We start from the raw sequence: 21,968 nt of genomic DNA, 5'->3' as shown, positions 1-21,968 counted from the left end.
AGGTGCTACAGAAACTGATGCACCAACCGAGGACCATGCATGGTGAGGACCATGTAGTAAGTAGGCAGCATTGGCTCCTTGTGGGTCCCCTGTATGGGGAGTAGGGGCTACCTCTGACATGGACCCTGGTGTAAAGTGAACAAATTAAAAATAAAAAATAAAAAAGAAGCTTAGCTTATTGTGCTGTTCACTCTGCTTTCACACATCAATGTTTTTATTAGCATGCTAATGCTAAAACATTGAGTGACATATGACGTCATTAAACAAAAGTTTCTAATGTAAAAAAAAAAAGCTTCTCTTTAGTTCAGATACTCTAGGTTCTTTCCCTTCTTTGTCCCCATTCGCCCCTTTCCCTTTTTAAAGGTTCATTACTTGAATCCACTATCACTCTATCTTCCTTTTCTCTTTGTCTCCTCCTTTTCCGAAAAGTTACAAGGGTGCTTTGACTAAGGCATGCACAGCAAACTAGCTTGCTAAAATCCCAGGAACAATGTTTTACGTTGCGTTTTGTTTTCTGATTATCTCTTTATGAAGCTTCCAATTTCCGCATAATATAGAAGCCCTGAAATGTCACCTTCCTGTTCTATCCAGCAAAAGGTGGAGGAGGGGGAGGACCACCCAATCGAAAAGCCACTCCGGAGCAGGATGCTGCTGGCTTGCTGGTTTCTTAGCTGGTTTCAGACTCCGGGGCCAGGAACCAACCGCTGAGTTAAGTACAAACAGAAGCAAGAGAAAGAGCTGTGGGAGGAACAGATTGTACCTTTGCAGTTTTGAGGAGAGACATCTGTGTGCCCTGAGACTGGGCTGCGAGTAGCAAACTTCTCACAGCACCCTTACCCGCAGCAACCAACAAGGGAGAACCCGCCCCGTTGAAGGCGGAGACCTCTGGGATAGCCTAGCGCCCCCTACCCACACCCCACACCCACACCCAGAGACCCGCGGAGCCGGCTCCCTCCGTCTCTCTGGAGACCTTGACTGAAGACTAAACGGCAGGGGGAGCTTAGCCAGGTGGGAGTCGGCTTCCCAGCCCCAGAATTTCCCTTTTGCAGACATGAGCTACCAGCAGCAGCCACAGCTGAGGGAGCAGCTGCAGGTAAAATTGGCAGCAGGGACTGGAGCTAGTCAGTTCCCCGTCAAGGTTTATGCTGGGTTCTTGCTTTGACAAAAGGGGGTGAATCTGACTTAATCTAACCTAGGCCTACTTGGCAAACACTTTTCACTAACTTGTATAACCGTTAATTTCATAAAATCATGTGGTTGACTCCTAACAGACTCCGGTGTTGGATCAAGGCAATAGGGTAGATACAACGGGGAGACTTAAGGACAGACTTTTAAGTCCTTTGGACTTGCTAGTCATTCCTGCTTTTCCTCATTACTGTCCTAATATTAACACCATACGCATTGCTTGGTGTCCTTACTATGCCTGAATCCTGAATTATTTGTGTGACATTTTTCCATTTTTTTCAAACTAGTAAATAGTTTAATCATTATTTTATCTATTAAAATAGAGAGAGACAGACCTGAGTGACAGAGAATGCCTGGTCTCCAGACAAGACCGCCAAGGGAAATCGACTCAATCTGCAGCTGTTTTCAATGTAGTCAATTCTGTGATAGGTTCGGGGATAATAGGTAAGCCACCTGTGTTGCCTTGGTTCTGCTTGTGAGGTAAAAAGACGAGCCTTTCAAATTATTATTTTGCTCGCCTTCGCTGGTTACTTTTAAAGAAAAAAATTAAATGAGCAAATTGCTGGTTTTCTTTCCTAAAAGTCTTTCTCTTTAAAAGTTTTTCCAGTGTAGTAATATTCGGTCCTTTCTCGTTGTGCTGTGCTGAAGATCTACTGTCTCCTGCCACAGCAGAAAGCATCCTCTGGTGGGGGAGGGGGGCTGCACAGGGGGACAAGGAAAACGGGCTTTTCATAGACTGTCTGGTCAACTGGTCACTTCATCCAACTCATTTGTTCTTTCCTTCTGAAGTAGAATCCATTACTTAAATCATCTTAGTACCACTGTGAAACTTCCAGACTCGTTCATACATTCTGTGTACAAAAGATTAACGTGAGGCTTTTAACAGCCCTACGAAAATTAAACTGGACAATATTTCCTTCCCTACCCATCTGATGTTAAATTCAAAGTGTGAACTTATGAAATATTAGTCTTGCACATTTAGTCATTACTACAGTTCCTTTAAAACAGTTCTTACATTGACAAGAAGAGTCTGTTTTCCAATAAATTAGAAGCAAGGGAACGCTTCTGAGACAGTAAAAAACTTTAGAAAGGGCTTGACATTAATAGAAGCAGTGTTTCCCAGAGTTTGTTGTTCTTTTTGTAGTTGGAAACATTTCATTTCAGAAAAGGCAGGGAAAACAAAAACCTGTCTATTGCAGTGTCCACCAAATATTTAACTTTTTAACTATAAAATTTTTATATTTTAATTTACTTAAAACTGTAAGTTTATCAAATGGGTTGTTTTATCTTAATTCTATTTATTTATTATATTATTTTATGTGCATGTGTAAGTGTTTTTGCCAGCGTGTATATATATCACATGTATGCCTGGTACCCACCGAGGTCAGAAGAGGGTGTCAGATCCCCTGGAAGTGGAGTTAAGGATGGTCGTGAGCCACCGTGTGGGTGTTTGGAAATGGGTATTTGTCAAGAACAAGTGCTCTTACCTGCTGAGCCATCTCTCTAGCCTCTGAGTTAACTCTCTTATTTTTTTTTTAACAAGTTGATGTGAATTCTGGCTTTACATTAATCTGTATATACATTTTTTGAATGAACAATAAATTATAGGTTTCCAAGGTGAAGCAGAGGCAAGCAGGAACGTGGGCTTGTGTAAAAGTCTGTCTCCATGTAACAAAGAGTGTGGACAGACAGTGCAGTCAGACAGAATTCTAGAATTTTATTCCTGGTGTGAATATTTTTGCAGCATACGTTAGGTCAGCAATGTTAAAAATGTTCTATTTCACTGCACTCAGCAGTGTTGCTTTAAAGAGAACTATTTTCTGTAAAAGAAATATCCTGGATAGAAATGGTTAAATTATTTTCTTTTGAACATTTTACGGTCTATAATCTAAAATTATCCATAGTCACAAAGTAGTAAAAAATAATTTTATGAACCTTAGTTAGCTTGAGGAAAAAGTAAGCTTGCATTCCTATTCTCCCTGCATTCTCTTTATTTTCTCCATGGTTATCTCACTTTGGCTACAGAATCTGTCTTCCCGAAGACCCCACATCCATTCAGGGCTGCTTCCTAGGGCAACATGCAAGGAAGGGGCATTTGCCATGCAGAGTCCAGGTCACTACCCATCACTCTGAAAGAAGCATTGTTTGTGTGATCTGGAATCCATTTTTCCTTTGCTACCTTTTCATTCTTCTGTCATCTCATGTGCTTGCTTTCTTGACAGATCCTTAAGTTAATGGCATTCTGAAATAAGTGCTAATACACTAATATTTGATTTAGGACTATCTTCTCTCATGTTAGAACTTTTTAATCCCTTACAAACATAATTTATTTTACATTCTATATATGAATTGTGGGATATTTTTGCATCTCTGCCTGTCTTTCTAATGCCAGGGTTGGGGCATTTTATGATCTTCCAGGATTGCCTTATTCAATGAAGCAAGCTGGATTTCCCTTGGGAATACTGCTTCTATTCTGGGTCTCCTACATTACAGGTAAATAGCATATAACTGCATGTCCCTACATCTAAAGTTGGGCAAAGATGTCTTTACTTACACAAATATACCCTGAAATTGAATTTCCTAGTTAACTAAGAAGCGAGTCAAAGCTCCCTAAGGAATTTAAGCACCACTTTTGAGGAGATTTGCTTTTTCTTCCTAATCCTTTAAACAGATTAGTAAAAGTAGCATGTTATAGCATCAAGCCTAAAGCCGGTCATGTGTCTTTTTCACATCAAGCAGAAAGTGGTGGCTGAGAAAGCCATTTCCAAGGCTGGTTCTAGCTGGTTGGACAGTGTTTCCCAATGCCCACAGCAGGGCTGGGTGGCAGGTGCAGGTAGATGGGCAGCCATTGCCAGCTGTGTTTGTGTAGGCGGTACTGGGGTCTTGGTGTTCATGTGGCATGGCTGGCCCCATCTCTTCTCTCCAGTGCTGCCTTTGTGTGCTGTCTCAGCCACTGCCTTCCAGTACAATAGACAGCTGCTTCTAAATCACTTTCTTTTCTGCTCCCCACTCATGCAACATCCAGTCACACCCACGTGTTGCCATGCCTCCTGCACGGGGGAGGCTTAGCACTCACAATTCCCTCTCCTTGCTGTGATCCTCAATTCAGATAGCCTTGCCAGCCCACCAGCTTACTTCATGAAGCGGTGCCTTTCCCCTTAGGATCGCTGTGAAAGAGGCAGCGGTCATTAACAGATGCAGGGGTTTGTTTAAGTTTTTGCTTTTGTTTTCTTGTGGTGACAGCTATAAGTGGTAGTCTAGACAGATGCCTTGTGAGAACCAGTGCAAAACCCCTCAGCTGTCCCTCCTCAGCACCTGCGGTCTGGGCCTCAAGACAGCCCCATCCCTGTGAGTTTATACCTTTCCTCCAACCCTTACTTTCACAAGGGGTTCAGGAAATTACTGTGGATAACCTAAAAATCTAGTCAACCTCTTTCCACCACAGGGAAGAGATAAGGCACTGTGAGGTATACTTGGGGCTCTAGATACACCCCTAGTCCTGGGGTGTTGTTAGTCTCCACCCAAGACTACCTCCTTGACACCTGTTTCCTCTGTCTTATCCATTCTTTTCATGAAGTGTGTGTGTGTGTGTGTGTGTGTGTGTGTGTGTCCCAGTGACTTTAAGTACAGTTGTTTGCATAAGCAGAGGGAGGGATTATCAATAGAATATGGGCAACTTATCAATGGCTATACCACTGAAGAAAATGATATGTCCCTCACCCAGACACATTAACTGTCAGTAGCTTCACAAGGAAATGTGGGATCTCATGAGCATCTGCCCGGTGGGCATGATGAACTGTTGATGGACCCTTGTAAAGAGTTCATGAGTACGAGTATTGTGTCACGTCTGGAAACCACTGTTTCATAGCACTTCCTCCTTCCTCTAGCGCCTGCGTTCTTCATCTCCTTCTTTACAATGTTCCCTGAGCTGTAAGGGAAGCAATTAATATGTCCCAGTTAGCATTAAGCAGTCAATAGTCACTTATTCTGCTAAATGTGATCCTCTGCATTAACTGTTTCTCACAGCAAAAAGAAGCTTCTCTAGCCAGGACTGGCTGAGAAAGATATTAATCTGTGCATATGAACATAAAGTATCCTTGAAAAGCCTTGTCATTTTTTAATTTCCTGCTTCCCAGGTAATGCTGACATTTAATTTCTACCCAGGTGTGTTACTATAGCTTTAGTGCATTGTAAACACATAATCATAAATCGGGTAGGCAGAGAAAATTAAACTTCTCACCCAATGAGTCAGGATTGGAAGGAAGCTAGTGGTTTAGGTTACTCCCATCATATAACATGTAAATAGGTCACGGTAGAAATAGCATGTCCAGCTGCTGCTGTACCCATGATGTACGATCTCACCAAAGTCATGCATTGCAAGCTTACTGTCAGCAGGAATGACTGACCCATTCATTTACTAACATCATCCTAATCCTTGAATAATTGTAATAAATAAAAGATCCCCTTACAAAAGCCAAACAGTAAGATTCATTTCCTTTCTTATGTTTTAAGAGCAAAACCCACAAATACACTATATTCATTTTTTTCTTTAACACTAAAATTATTTCTTAATGGAATCAGTCTTTGCTGTAAATTTTACAAGTGCAACAGCTCTATTGTACAACACAAGGATTAAAATCTTAAGCTCTGAAGTGAGGCTGGAATTTAAATCCTGTGTCCTTCACCCTGTGGCCCTTGTTAGCCATTTAACCCTATGGAAATTATTTGGTAACATTACAATTAGACGGTGGCTTGTCTCTAGATTTCTTGGAGACAAAACTTGATTACCAGGCTAGCATCAACCTTGCTGTGGGACGGAAGATGACCTTGACCTTCCTGTTGCTTCTACCGCCTGGGTGCTGAGATTATAGGCATGGACCACCATGTCTCATCCATGTGTGGCTAGGGACTGATTACACACAAGGTTTGTATATGACAGGCAAGCACTCTACAACTGAGCCACATCTCCAGACCTCTACAGTTTTTCTTTTGCCTGTTTGTACATTACTGGCTCTCACTGCATAGTTCTGACTGGCCTGGAAGTTGCTATGTAGACCAAACTGACCTCAAACTCACTGAGAGATCTACATGTCTCTGCCTGGGAAATGCCAGTGTTAAAGGCATGCACCATCATACCCAGCCTCCTTTGCCTTCTTAAATTCTCCGATGAATTGTTCAGATCAAGAGGTAGTGAATGTTAGGGGTCCTTTTACTGCAAGCAGGGTGGGGACTCCTAAGCTCACTCTTATCTGCCACACCCAGGAGGGTCACAAAGCACATCCCAAAAAAACAATTCTGTATTGTTGAAGAAACTGAGGTCATGAGACCCTTGTATTGTTTTCTTGGAGTTTTCTCACAGGCACTCAGATTTCTTCCCCCACAACTCTATTCTTGCACCATCCTCTGACACCCCAGCATGGTGGCGCTTGCCTATAATCTCAGCACTCAGGAGGTTGAGGCAGGGAGAGCAGGAGTTCAACGTCATCCTTGGCTACATGGCAAGTTGGAGGTCAGCCTTGGCTACATGAAACTTTGTTTTAAAAGCAATTCTCTTTTTCTCAAAGACAATTCAAAGCATGCAAAGCCTTTGTAGCGAATGCTTTCCAACATGATTTGTGTTGTGTTTTGTTTTGTTTTGTTTCACGACAGACTTTTCCTTAGTTTTGTTGATTAAAGGAGGTGCCCTCTCTGGAACAGACTCCTACCAGTCCTTAGTTAACAAGACCTTCGGCTTTCCAGGGTACATGCTGCTCTCTGCCCTACAGTTTATGTACCCTTTCATAGGTAAGATGGCTGTGAAGACTGATGCTACAATAATTGGTACCAACATGGTTCTTTCTGAATGAACACCAGCAGCCTCAACGGGCATTTGCGAGCCATCAGAGAAAAGTACTAGTTGACGTGTTTTCCAAATTTAGTGTTTGCATCTTAACTATTTTTTCTTTTTCTTTTTTCTTTCTTTTTTATTTTCCTTGTTTTTTGACATAGTCTGTAAGCATTTTTCTAAAATAAATGGGGATTTGGTTAATGTTTTGGTTTTCTTTACCTGTGCTGCTCTCTCTCTCTCTCCCTCTCTCTCTCTCTCTCTCTCTCTCTCTCTCCCTCCCTCTCTCTTTCCCTCCCTCCCCTCCTCCTGTCTCCCTCCCTTCATCCTTCCTTCCCCTTTTCTCTGCAGTGTGTATATACATATATATACACAAATATCACATACACATATATACATTCATATACGTGCGCACACATGTGCATGCACAAATACACACACAAATGCGCACAGACACACAGGCATACTCACAATGATGTGGGATTTAAAGTGAGTGAGATAACTAATAAGTCTCTTTTAAGTCTCAATACAGTTGATTTTTGTTTTGTTGGAAACAAGGATTTGAGGAACCTATGTACCAATATTTGTACTACAATGGTGAAAATGTTGCCCACTTCTTCTTAATTAGATAAAATGTTCATATAACTGAGTGACCAGATTAACTTCATTTATAAAATATATTATTAATTATTTGAGAATTTCAAACAACATTGACTTTATAGCTTATATTAAAATCAAAGAAGCTACAGTTGAGGATAAATCCATGCTTTCTCTCAGAAACATAAAAATATACTTCCTTCGAAAGCCTTCCATTTTCAACTGGGGGCATTTTGCAAGGCTGCCTTCTAATTTTACTATGATTATTTGCTTTTTTAAGTTTAGGTAGCACTCATGCGTTCCTGAAAAGGCGTTTGGAAACTAACCCTCAACCACAAAATAAACCACATTTTAAATGAATGTCAAAACTCAGTACTTGAGAGCACTCTGGGATCAACCAATTTGTAAAGTAAAAATCTTCTTGAAGCTCAAGTTGACACCCTGGCATAAATCTGTCATGTTATCATTAATCTATACCTACTAGAAATCATATGCAATACATGTTACAGTTTATATAAACATTTAGAAAGTAATAACTGCTAGTGCTCAGAATACGCAAGATAAGATGCGTGCAGGCTTATAAATGACCATTGTTTTCATTGTGTTTTCAGCTATGATAAGTTACAGCATAATAACTGGAGATACGTTGAGCAAAGTTTTTCAGAGGATCCCAGGAGGTAGGTAAAAATGAGAAATCTGATGAGTTTGAATAAGCTTCTTTTGTGTGGCTGTCATGTAATTCATTAAACATGTATAGATGAAATATTTGAATGAAGGACTTGACCACCTCACAGACCTTGCAGCTCCCATGACCTGCATCCATCCTAGACCACGGCTCTAAATTAGCTTTTAACTGATGGTTAAAAGTTGCTATTTTTCTCCAGGCTGGTGGTACATTGCTTTGTTAATTCCAACACTCCAGAAACAGAGGCAGATGGATCTCTGAGTTCCAGGCTTAGCTGGTCTACAGAATGAGTTCCAGGACATACAGGGGTAAACATAAATAAAAAAACAAACAAACAAAAATGTTGCTAGTTCTCATAAACTTCCTTCTGATTTCTCTGAAGTTTTGATTTTTTTTTTTTCAGATTACCATGTAAACACCACCAAAAAACCATGTAGTTTTCTGAGTCTGGTTTCTTGCACTAAGCAGCTTGTATGTAGCTGAGATGTGGCACTCTCTGTGGCTCTGTCAGGAGCCTGTTTATATTTCTATTGTTAAGGGTATTCTATACTGTGGAAAAAAACTAGTGCATCACTCAGCTAAGGGACCTTTGTATTGTTTCCATTGTGGGGCAACTGTACATGTATCACAAACCCACTTCCTGTTCAGCATGTCACCATGTCATGGCTATGAGGATAATTCAGAAACCATGAGTATGGTTGCTTGTAGTACAGGAGCAGAGAAACTGACTTCAAGGCTATTGGGACTGGAGAGATGGCTCTTTGGTTAAGAGCATCCGCTTCTCTTGCAGAGGACTAAGGTTCGATTCCTAGCATCTACATAGTGGCTCACAACACCCTCTTCTGGCTTCCATGGGCCTTAGTCATATACATGATGCACAGACATACATACAGCAGAACAGCCATGCACATCAAATAAATAAATATTTTCTAAAGAGGCTACTCATAGGAATGTAAAAGTCTATGCCAACATATAAAGTATAGGCTTATTCTTGGCTTATTTTGTATTTATGTTTTTGTGGCGTTTCTATTTTAACATGACTCTTTTGTTCATTAACACCAAATCATCTTTATATGTGATTTATGTTTTTAAACTCATTGTTCATAATATATTACCAATGTGTCATTTATATCTGTACACTAAATAACATTTACTATATTTTAGTTGATCCTGGAAATTTCTTTATTAGTCGACACTTCATTATAGTGGTTTCAACGATCACAGTTACTCTGCCTTTGTCATTGTACCGAGATATAGCAAAGCTTGGAAAGGTAATTTTTACATTTTAAAGATTTATTTAATTTTGTTTTTTATGTAAATGAGTGTTCTGCTTGCATGTATGTATGTGGGCCATGAGCTTGCAGGAGCCAGAAAAAAGCAACAGATCCCCCTGGCACTGCAATGTGTGCAGAGGCTTGTGAGCTGCCAGGTGGGCACTGGGAATCCATCCCAGGTCCTCTATAGGAGCATCGAGTGATCTTAACCACTGAGCTATCTCTCCAACCCTGCTTTTACATTTTAAATAGGCCTAAGTTTGAGGATCTATAGTCAGTTTAACTATAGTTACAAATATGCAAATATGCTTGAGCTGTAATTAGCTCACCTAGGGAAACTGATGCTTAAATGTAAATAAAATATATTATTCCTTTTCCACCTCTAAAGTAGATAACATGATATACAATGGTCTTTAAATTTAGAAAATACAAAGAACTATATCTAAAGCAAGTCTTCTTTATCAGAAATTGTCTCATCCTTTTTGTAGATAATTTAAGTAGTTAAACTAAGCACGACAAAGAAATGTTTTATCTTATTTAAGCACTGTACAACATATACCTGTACAAACTTTCTGTGATACTCACAATCTATATTGTTGTGTGTTGTATATCAGTTGAAAGAAACAGTAAATAAAATTATATGTAAGGATTAATCATTTAAATGACATAAAATATTTTTATTTATAGATTACAATGTCTATTATGTATATTTTCCACCCAGTGAATTTAAATACCAATTTGTTGATTGATCAATTGTTGAAAATTTGGCCAATGATACTAGATTCTTTCTGATAAAGTTAACTAAATAATTATTTGGCTCACCACATAAACTTATTTACATAGGCTACCTTTTATCTCCTGTATTTTATTCCTTTACTACCAAGGAATGTTTCTACTTCACCCAAAATATAATTAGTACCATATCTACATCGTTGAACATTCTGATGTTTTTAAAGGGTTAATCACATGATTCTTTTATGGTCTGCTTTAAAAACTGCAACTGTCAGCCACATTTCCCTGTGTCCTTTGATGTTCATATAGTGTATCCAGTGATGAGGTCCCTTCTTCCAGGCAGAGTTGCACACAGAGCCAGCATGCCGGAGTGTTCTTATCACCAGGCCTTCCATCCCTAAGATCTATCTAGAAACAAGCAAGGGTGTAGTGAAAGGAGACCAGACATGGTGGAGCATACCTGCAATCCCAGCATTTAGGAGCCGGAGGATGAGGCAGAAAAATCTCTAGGACTTTGAAGCCAACCTTACCTACACATAATTCTAGGCCAGCCTGGGCTACATAGTAAGATCTTGTTTCCAAAAACTTAGTAACAATAGTGTATTAAAAGGAAAATTTTATATGTCAGTTATCTGTTTATGTAGCATTTTTTCACTTCATAAGTTCATTATAGATACATAAATGCTATTTTCAGAGAGTAGAAAGCAAAACATTCATGAAAATAGCAATAATTAACATACCAATTTCCTACATGTCCCTTGAAGGTGTCATACTGAAATCCCAGTGAACAAAGCACAATGCAGGCTCTCTCTGGAGTATACCTCTTGCATTTGAATCCACACCAATCTGAGACCTGTTTTAGGTCTTGTCATAGAAACCATCTCAAACGTGCTTATCCATTTTAAATGAAGTAACGAAACATAACCCCAATGTAATAAGTTGTACAGAGCACAAGCACACGCACAGCAGCTTGTGTTTTAGCCAGATGGAACAGGCACAGTGCGGAGAGGGAGACAAAGAACAGACTTAGACACACAGGGCAAAGGGCAAACTGCACCCAAAGCATAGACAAACAGAGCTAGAGAGCAGAGAGGGAAAGGCAGACATTAAAAAAAAAAAAAAAAAAAAAAGGAATGGAGACAAGTGTGTGCATGTTATGTTAAAAAGAAGACGGGGGAGATAAAAATACAAGAAGCCATTATAGATAGAAAGCAGTTTAATTCACTACTAAAATAGGACCTGAAGAAAAAAAAGATAATTCACGTTTACTTTTACAAGTTGAAAGTCCTCACTTTGCATCCTGTGCAGGAAATAAGTAAAAGCCCTTAAAGCTTTGATGCAAAATCACAGTGGACGCTTGATCCTCTGTTTGTGCCTCAGGGACAAAGATTATGATCTGATAAGTAGTTACATACCTACAAGTATATAGACTGACCTATAAGTTTATAAGCCACTTAGGGAACTAGATAAAAACAACCTATGAATACGTTCACACATTTTTTAAAAAATGATACCCTGTTTGGAATAAATTATCTGCATCTTGTTCTGACAATGTCTTCACGTTTCCTTTTGCAGATCTCTTTCATTTCTACAATTTTGACAACTGTAATTCTTGGCATTGTCATGACAAGGGCAGTTTCCTTGGGGCCAAACATGTAAGTGTTGTTGTATCTTTGTCTTTATATCAATATTTGCTGACATGCAGCATATTTAGAAACATACGAAAACTAAAGCAGTGAATCAATATATGCCTATAATCCCAGGGCCTAGGAAGAGGAGACAGCCAGGTCAAGAATTCAAAGTCATTTTCAGCTATGCAGCAAGGTCAAGGCCAGACTGTGATGCAGGAGTCTCTGTCTCAAAATAGAAAATAAGAAAGGAAAGAAGGAAGAAAAAAAAGAGGTTATATACACATAGCAATAAGAAAAACCATGCAGCTAATACCCGGAAGAATCAGAGAAAGGATTACAGTCAATAAATACACCGAGGGACCTGAAATTTACTAAACAACAGAAAATTAGTTTAAGCCATGTCTTAAGGAAAGCAAGGAATACTGTATCTGCTATGAATTGTCTCTAAGAGGGGAAAGAAGAGACTCAATGAATAGATCTGATTGATAGTGCAGTGCTGCACAGGTAATTTGTATCTCTCTTGATTAATTCTTGCTTTGTAAAGTTGCTTCCTAGTACATAAACTTATGAAAAGCCTCTTAGCTTACCAGAAAATAATGCCAAAAAAATGTGACTCAAGTAGGTATAAAATCTGAGACCAGGGTGCCAACATGGTTTGATTCAGGAGAGTCTCTTGTCCCCTTGCTACAGGTCCTCACATGGCAACCAGCTCTGATGCTGATGCCCTCCTCACCTTACCTGAGATTTATTACCTCCCAAAGGCCTTCTTGTAGACACCATCACACTGAAGCATCAGGGCTTTACCATAAGAACTGGGACAGATAGCTAGGAAGTGTAACTCCCTATAAGAGTGCCTGGCTAGAATGCAGACCCTAAAGTCAATACACAAGATCAACAAGAGAGAAAGAGAGAAGGAGGGAGGGAAGAAGGAAGGGAGGGAGAGAAGAAGGGAGGGAGGAAGGAAGAAAGAGGGGAACAGAGAAAGGGAGGAAGGAAGGGAGGGAGGGAAGGAGGGAGGGAGGAAGGGAGGGACGGGCAGAAAATGTAGGGGTATCACTAATCCAGTCCTTACACAAGTTTAGCCGGTTTGAAATGTATTTGATTTGATCTCCCAGTTTAGTGAGGAAAATAATGCTCTCTAGATAACTATCAGGAAAAAGAGGAAGGAATGGATGTTCGCTTCCTGTCAGGTTAAATGAGCTTATTTGGCAACTAAAGAGCTTAAAGAGCTGTTTGGTTGTTTCGGTTCTAAATAAAATGTAGCCTTAATTTCCTCTACTGGTGACATAATATTTTATCTCAGACTGAATTTTCACCATGATGGGGATTATTTATTTAACTCTTCCAATATTTAGATGTCTAAGAAGTATGTATTTTTCATATGGTGCCACATTTTATGTCTGTTTGAATAGTTCTGCAAACATCTTCTGCTTCCCCTGCTTACAATCAGGCTAATGAAATCTGTGTAGAGGTTGGCACAGTAGATAGTCAAGCAGGCTTCTTCCTGAAAATAAGACAGGCACGGATGCTTATTATCCATAAAACATGAGAAATCCAATACACCATGTGTGCTTTTCCTCATTTTCAGTTCAGATGAATGATCAGAAAAACTGTGCATTTCTCCCCCTCCCCTACAGGTCTTCTCAAATGATATTTGAAAAAAAGATCTTTAAACCCACTATCAGAAGAGAGGCAGGTCTGTAATGGCTGCTGGTAGTGACCTTGTTACCATGGAAACACCTTTTTAGTAGTTGTGTTTTAAAAATAAAACACAATTCAATTTCCTTTTCCATAACTCATAGTGCCATAAATTCTGCTTTCTGATATGATTTCAAATAGCCACAACCCAATGACTTTCAGTTCTTCTTGGAAATTATGTTCAGTTTTATTATATTTTCTAGGCCTTTGCTTTATAAAAATTGCAGTAGCAAGGCAATTTAGTTGCTTTCCAGAAAGTGCACAAATATAAAAATGAGGCAACATTTGTTTCTTCCTATATTTTCTAATTAAGTAAAAGCCAGTTAAAAACAAAACAACCTTTACTTGGGATGTCATTAATATTTGCATCTTATAAGCAGTATGGAAATAATAACATGTAATCAAATTTAAAACTATTGTCCTTCATATGACATCTCCGTTATAGCATTTTAATCCATAACTTAGAACTCTAAAACAGAACTGTTGTATCTACAACTATACTTTGTATAGACACTTAGGTACACAAAATGTACCCTAGTGCCCAGCAAGCTTTAATTTCCTTACTTTGTCCATTCTAAGCCTAAAATTATACAATTTAATAAACTAGACAGGATTCAAGAGAGGATCAATAAAAATGGGTTAAAATATATAAAAGAACATATTTGAAGAAGAGAATGATTAGTTGTGACAGATGTAGATCACTGAACTTTTATGATGTATGAATTGCTGCTGTTTTTGTGGTAAATGACAATCATGAAATCAAACCTGAAGTGAAAGGCAATTCATTAAGCTAACTATAAGGGTCAAGGTCGGTTGTTGAGTATGGTTGTGGGTATGGTTGTATCCAGCAGCTCAATTCTTGAAGTCAGCCATAGCTTTTTTCTTTTCATCTATCTCCTTTTTTCTTCTTCTTGTTTAAACTCTAGATTCTGAAATCCCTTCTTATGGTCTCAACTTTGGTCTACTCAGGTCTAAGGCCACAGGAAGAGAACGGGTTCTTTTCTTTCAGGTGCTTCCAGTTCACTGCAAGGATCACTTCCCATTGGCTCCATTGAGGATCTGTGAGGGTTCCCACCCCTGGATCTGTGTTGAGTTGCTTGTGATCTGGTCACAAGTGACATCACACCTAGTAATGCATCCAGACTGAATAGGAAAATGAGTGTCCCCAAGAGACATCAGAGCAGTAATGATTAGAAATGTGGAAGAGCCACTGTGCCCTGAATATTAGAGAGCCCATTTATACTACAGGGGTTTCAACTAAATGGCATGGGTAGAACACACTTACAAAAGAATTTAAGATATAAATGAATGACAAATATTCTCATGGAAAAAAATACTTCGATTGGAGCCGGGATAAATTATTTAATGGTTTTTTTTAATCCCACAATGTTTTGAATGAATTATTTTATGTCATTTGAGTTTTTTAAAAAATTGGTATAACAATGTACAATAAGCTACTTCAATAGGAAACAATGAATCTAGAACACCCACGCCCTTTTTCTTCTTCTGTCCTCCCAAACTCTTTATTGGAATATATATATATATATATATATATATATATATATATATATATATATATATATATATATTCCCAAACTATATATATATATATTACAAATTTCACCTTTTTCTTCTTGCTGGGACGGGGTGTCACAAGGGTGGGGGTGGGCAGGGAAGGACTAGGAGGTGAATGTAATGGGGTGTATGATGTAAAAATCCTCAAAGAATCTATAAAAATATTACGCTGGAGGAAAAATATAAAGTAGAGAAGTGACAGGAAGACACTAGTGTTGGCCTCTGACCTTTATATGCGCATGTTCTTATGCACCGCCCCCCCCCCCGTAGTTATGTTCCTGAACAAATGCATTGCACGAAAACACATATTAATCATTATGACAATAACAGTAATAAATACTTTTTAAGGTAGGATCCTACTCTACTCCCTCCCGCCTGCTTGATTGTCCAAAGTCAACCAAACAAGAGCACAGCACTCTGTGAGGAGTCTGCAGGGGCATCAAAGAATAGATGCTAAAGCGGGCGTGGTGGCGCACGCCTGTAATCCCAGCACTCGGGAGGCAGAGGCAGACGGATCGCTGTGAGTTCGAGGCCAGCCTGGTCTACAAAGTGAGACCAGGACAGCCAAGGCTAACACAGAGAGACCTTGTCTCGAAAAACCAAAAAACAAAACAAAACAAAACAAAGAATAGATGCTAAGAATAATCAAAGGAAGTTAATATCTCAAGTGACAAAACACATTGATGATGACCATGATTTTTGACATGGATCATTTTTTGTAAGGCCACACGAAATTTTGGCATACACACAAAAAAATCAGCACTAAGTTTTCCGAAACTTTAAATCAAATTTTGAAAATTGTATTTAAAAGTGAAACCGTTGTGACATTGAGAGTAAGTAATGACAAGAAAGGATTTTTTTTTTCCTGGCAGCTCCTGTCAAACACAGATCTGTATCACAGAGCAGGACACACGAAGGAGGGAGGCAGCTGATCCTGAGCTGGGGGAAGTGGTCAGGGCTGCCTGTCACTGAAAGTTTGTGGTGTGACAGAAAACAGGAACAACTGAGCTGCGCCTCAGGGTATCCAGAGCACTCAAGTCTCATCTGTGTGTGGTTGAGGCTTTTAATTTCTAATGCTCTCAACAAAAATCAGACTCTGCCCACACTGGATTACTTGGAAGCCTCCTCTGCTTGGCTTAAGAGGCAGGCAGATCTCTGTAAATTCAAGGCCAGCCTGGTCTACAAAGTGAGTCCAGGACAGCCAGGACTACACAGAGAAACCATGTCTCAAAAATAAATAAATAAATAAATAAATAAATAAATAAATAAAAAGGTTTGAGTGTGTGTGACCAGAAGGCACAGGTGTTCTAAGCCTCCTGATGCAGAGGTGCAGTATCCTGCTACAACCTGGGAGCAATACCTTGATGCTTAGTTGTTTTGTTGTTATTGATTTGAAACAGGGGCTTATTATACAGCCCAGACTATCCTGAAATTTGCTATGTAGACCGGGCTAGCCTCAAACTGACAGACATCCGCTTGCCTCTGCCTCCTGAGTGCTGAGATTTCAGGTGAGATGCCATGCCCGGCCTGAAGATTGTGAAGACAGGTTTATTTGTTAGGACACCATTGCTGATCCCTTGGCTGTTATAAAGATAACAAATTCAAGTTTCCAATCAAGATAAGATGCCTGAATCCAGGAATCCAAACCATCATGCACATCCGGCAGCCTACAGCCAGCTGTAACTCCAGCTCCAGAGGATCTGACATCTTCTGGCCTCTACAGGCATGCCCGTACATGGCATATGCTCCCGCAGACACACATATAAATAAAAAAAAAAATATTAAAAAAATAAATGTCTTTTCTTTAAAAGCATATAGGGCTATGATTATGATTAGCATGCAGGAAGCCCTGACTTCCATCCCCAACAACCCCATCAAAAGGATCAAACAATAATTATATACTTATCATCTGTTCAGTTTTTTGTTTTGTTTGTTGTTGTTTTGTTTTGTTTTGTTTTGTTATGTAAAGGAAGCAGTCATTCTTTGTGAAGTGCTGCCATGCTAAGGCTGCAGATTGCTATATGCTGGGCCCTAAATGATCTTTTCTCTCTTCACAAACAGCAATTGATAGACACTACAGCTTTTAAAATTAAGTACCGGGGCTGGAGAGATGGCTCAGAGATTAAGCTCACTGAGTGCTCTTCTGGAGGTCCTGAGTTCAATTGTCAGCAACCACATGGTGGCTCACATCCATCTATCATGTGATCTGATGCCCTCTTCTGGCCTGCAGGTGTACATGCAGGCAGAGCACAGTAGACATAATAACAAATAAATACAGGCTGTAAACTTCAAACCCCTACCCAGATCTAGCCAATGGACGGAACATTCTCCGCAGTTGAGTGGAGAGTGGGGTATGACTTTCACACGTACTATGGTGCCTCATATTTGACCACGTCCCCTGGATGGGGCGACCTGGTGGTACTCAGAGGAAGGATAGCAGGTTACCAAGAGATGTGATACACTATGAGCATATACAGGGGGAGGAAATCCCCCTCACTCACAGTCACAGGGGAGGGGAGTAAGGGGAAAATGGGAGGGAGGGAGGAATGGGAGGATACAAGGGATGGGATAACCATTGAGATGTAATATAAATAAATTAATAAAATTAAATTAAAAAATAAATAAATAAATCTTTAGAAAAATAAAATGAAATAAAATTAGATACCTTCTCCCCACTTACACTTCCTTTCAACTCCTTTCTCCTTTTTCCCAAAGTGTCTTCCAAACACTCAGACAGATGAGATCATGGATCAGCCTGTGGGGTATCCTGTCCAGCTGCGACTTCTAGACAGATCTACCTCTCAGTTTGTTCCTGCACCACCAGGAACCACCTAGGAACCCTTCCCGTCTTCCCTGTTCCAGGAAGTCTCTCTCCAGGATCCCAAAGTGCCTTGTTTTCTTTGTTGTCCCCTTTTACTGGCACACTCATAGTAGCTCACTGGTGTCTGAGCCTTACACACACTCAGCTGCCATGAGGCAAGCCACTCTTTCTCCTGGTGAGCGCCCTCTGTATGGCTCTCCACAGTGATGACATAAACATCCGCTCTCATTTACACAAACTATTTTCTCCACTGCTGTCTCCCATCCTCTCCTTTGCAAACCATTTAAACTCATTTAGGACCATTTCAGTGGCATATCAGGACAGAAGGGAAGGCCATGTGGCCTAGCTTATTTTATTAGATAGCCACGTTTAAGTGTGTGTGTGTGTGTGTGTGTGTGTGTGTGTGTGTGTGTGTGTGTGTGTATCTATATCTGGGGAGGCCAGAAGAGGTCCAGTGTGGATACTGGGAAGAGAACAGGAATCTTCTGGAAGAGGAGGAGGAAATGCTTTCAACTCCTCAACCATCTGTCTAGGCCCAGGCTAAGTTTTTTATTTATGATTTTCATCGAAGTCTAAGTACAAATTTAATCATTTATTTAAAAGATATTTTATGACTCATAAAAGTTATTTCTTTTTTTCTGGAGTTTATACTCTACTGTGATCTAATGGAGATGGATGGTATATTAGTCAGAGTTCTGTAGAGCAGCAGAATATATTAAATGAACATACATATGTATATATATATGTGTGTGTATATATATACATATACATATATATTATAATGATTTGCAGGGTATGGCCCAGCTAATCGAACAATGGCTGTCTATGAACAGAAGTGCCAAGAATCTAGTAGTTGCTCAGTCCTCGAGGCTACATTTCTCAGCTCATCTTCAGTACATGCTAGAACCCCAAAGGAGTGGGCTCTAATGCCAATGAAGGAATGCACCTGCTAGCAAGATGAAAGCAAGCACGTAAAAAGCAAAAGCTTCCTTCTTCCATGCCTTTGTATAGACTCCAGCAGAAGTCACGGCCCAGATTACAAGCAGGTCTTCCCACCTCAAAATATCTAGATTAAAGGTGAGTCTTCCCACCTCAAAAATCCGGATTAGAGGTAGATCTTCCCACTTCAAATCAAGAAAAGAAAGAAAGGAAGGAAGGAAGAAAGGAAGAAAGGAAGAAAGAAAGAAACCCTCACAGGTATGCCCCATTTTTGGGGTTTTAGTTCATTCCAGATGTAGTCAAGTTGACAGCCAAGAACAGCCATCACATATGAATGTGTAATTCTTTCTCAAAAATTACCCAATTATTTACTGCAACATTATTTCTAATAATAAGGCTATAGAAACAATTTATCGCCCACTGATGAATAAGGAAAATACAACAAACACATACATCACACTATTCTACAATTTAAAAAAAAAATTAAATCATGTCATTTGCCACAACAGGGAATTGGAAAGCATTATGTAAAATAAGTCACAAACAGAAAGACAAGTGCCATATGATCTCACTCACGTGAGAAATATTTTAAAAGCTGGTCTCAGGCAGGGCTTAATGATGCATGCCTTTACTCCCAGCACTTGGGAAGTAGAAATAAGCAGATCTGTAGGAATCCCAGGCCAGCTAAGGCTACATAGTGAGACCTTGTGCCCGAAAAGCAAAGAAAAAAGTTATTTTCCTATAAGTTAAAGAGTTGAATAGTTGTCACTAGAGGCTGGGGAGGCAGTGTACAAGGACACAGTTAAGTAACAGAAATAAGTTCTATGTTCTACTTTCAGTAGAATGATTATAGATAATGATAAAATACTGTTTACAGTTAAAAATCCAGAAGAAAGTATCTTATATACTTTTATGATAAAGATTAATTAGTGTATGTGTGTTTGCCCTGATTTAAAAATTACCTGGTATACACATGTAGCACAAAACAATCGCATAGTAACCAATAAATATATATAATTTTATACAGATGAAAAACATAATTAATTTTCTACTTGCTGTATTCCCTTCTTTACCTGTTAGTTCTAGTCTCTGTTACTCTATTTGTGATCCAAAGATTAAAAGGAGAAAAAAGTAAGAAACATTGGTGTTAGTGTTTAGATGAAAGCTTTGGGAAGAAATCTATGAGGGTCAACCCTAAAAATATTTCTTCATGTAGAACCCCAAATTGGGTATTAAATACATTTGCCTGTTTAAACATCCAATGAAAGTTTCATTCGGTAAAATCATGGAGAACTAACAGCTTGCTTGGTATGTTTATAGAAACAAAACCCGAGTCATATGCTTTTGTGTATATGCTTTCCCATACTAATCTATTAGTATGGCAAATGCATTAACAGATGTTTCTATGAGACTACCCTGGATTGATTAGGAGGGCCATTTTGGTGATGTATTAATAATACACATTGCTTGGATGCTCTGTTAATATTTTTGTATTTGACATTTATAGTCTATAGGCAGAAGAACCATAACTTTATTTGTTTTCAGCCAGGTTGAGTATAAAATTTGTCTTCTCATAAATTATACCAGGAAGAGATAACCTTCCCCTCCTCCTCTCTCCCCTCCCTTCCTCTCTCCCTCCCTTTCTCCCTCCCTCCCTCCCTCTCTGTGGAACTGATTGTTTCTGAGCTCAGTCCTAGGCTGTTACAAATCAATGAAAACCCATATCCCATTACCTTTTCCTAGATTTGGAGCACATTACTCAGAGCATTTCCAAAAGGTAGACAGTCTTCTGTAAGTACTGCACAGTAGGAACAATTTCCTAAGTATTTTAAGTAAGTGGGCACATTGCACACTAAGGCTGGAATTTGCCAGGCTGACTGGAGAGAGAGAGAGAGAGAGAGAGAGAGAGAGAGAGAGAGAGAGAGAGAGAGAGAGAGAGAGAGAGAGAGAGAGCAAGAGAGAGCAGTGGAAGCAGCAGGTGGCAGTAGCTCCCACTCAAAACGCAAAGATTCCCATCAGGAGAGAACAGTGGGAGGCCTTGGCCAGGGCTAGCTTTTCTGTAAGGCTCTGTTCCCCCAGTGAGAGCTGTTCTTGTCATTTATAGAAAGACGGCATACTGTGCAAATTCCACAAACTTGGACAGCACAAATAGGATTCATTTGTGTCCTCTTCATACAGACAATGAACAACGAACTGAGAATTGGGTGTTCATCTTGAGAACTCCCCTTTTTCTTTAACCCTCCAGTGGCTGCAGGCTAGGCAGTGGGCATATCCTTGTCTATCTCCGTGCACTCTTTGAGTCTCATTCAAACCTGTCGATAGCAATATGTGATGCTTGTGGGCTTTTATGCACCTTTGAATACTTAAGAAAGGATACTAATTAAGAATTCACAAATAGTACAGCTAAAACTGACTGTGCATTGAACATATACTGTCTAACACGCCCTCTTTCAGAAGATTAACATGTCTTACCTCATTTTGTCTGTAAAACGGCTCAGGAAATTAGACAGTATGGTTACTCCCATTTCACAGATGCAGAAATCAAAACAGTGAAACATGAATCAATTAACTTGGCTAAAGGCACTCCTTAGCCAGTACTTAGAGGAGAACAGAACAGGCTCAAGACCTGTGTAGTCCTTATTAAGGGAAGTAAAGGGAAGGGTGTTTGCCAAGTAGGCCGATCCATTCTGCTTCTGGATATTTTAACTCCACAAGGATATATGCTGCCTGAGACTTTAAAGTGACCAAATGGTCATGATGATGTCACATTTTAACCCCAGAACTACAAAAGCTGAGGTGGGGGAAGGAGGTCACAAGTTTGAGGCCAGCCTGGGCTAGACAGTGAGACTCTGTCTCAAAACAATAATTGGATAAAAAATAATTTTTAAAATGTATATGTTCAAAATTCCCTTTGAGAAGTACACTAACAGATAGAAATTTGAGGCTAATGTATAAAAAGATTTTTGGGTGAAACAGACTGGGAGGCAAAGCAAACGAGATCCTGATA

General features: G+C 39.6%; 1 protein-coding gene across 1 annotated transcript in view; it reads left to right on the top strand.

Annotated features, from left to right (window-relative positions):
* Positions 1 to 834: 834 nt before the first annotated feature.
* The window catches only part of SLC38A11 (solute carrier family 38 member 11), a 43,038-nt gene continuing 21,904 nt past the window's right edge, over positions 835 to 21,968 (top strand). Inside the window, exons 1-7 of the mRNA XM_084798532.1 lie at positions 835 to 1,093; positions 1,509 to 1,629; positions 3,604 to 3,678; positions 6,835 to 6,969; positions 8,218 to 8,283; positions 9,456 to 9,562; positions 11,873 to 11,952. Of these exons, the coding sequence (XP_084654658.1) occupies positions 1,052 to 1,093; positions 1,509 to 1,629; positions 3,604 to 3,678; positions 6,835 to 6,969; positions 8,218 to 8,283; positions 9,456 to 9,562; positions 11,873 to 11,952 (626 nt within the window). The 5' untranslated portion in view covers positions 835 to 1,051. The remainder of the gene's footprint in view (positions 1,094 to 1,508; positions 1,630 to 3,603; positions 3,679 to 6,834; positions 6,970 to 8,217; positions 8,284 to 9,455; positions 9,563 to 11,872; positions 11,953 to 21,968) is intronic.

The sequence above is a fragment of the Acomys minous genome, assembly GCF_964271855.1.
Source record: "Acomys minous genome assembly, chromosome: 10".
In the NCBI taxonomy this organism is placed as follows: domain Eukaryota; kingdom Metazoa; phylum Chordata; class Mammalia; order Rodentia; family Muridae; genus Acomys; species Acomys minous.
The sequence above is the reverse complement of the archived record's forward strand: the minus strand, read 5'-3'. Positions and strand labels throughout refer to the sequence as shown.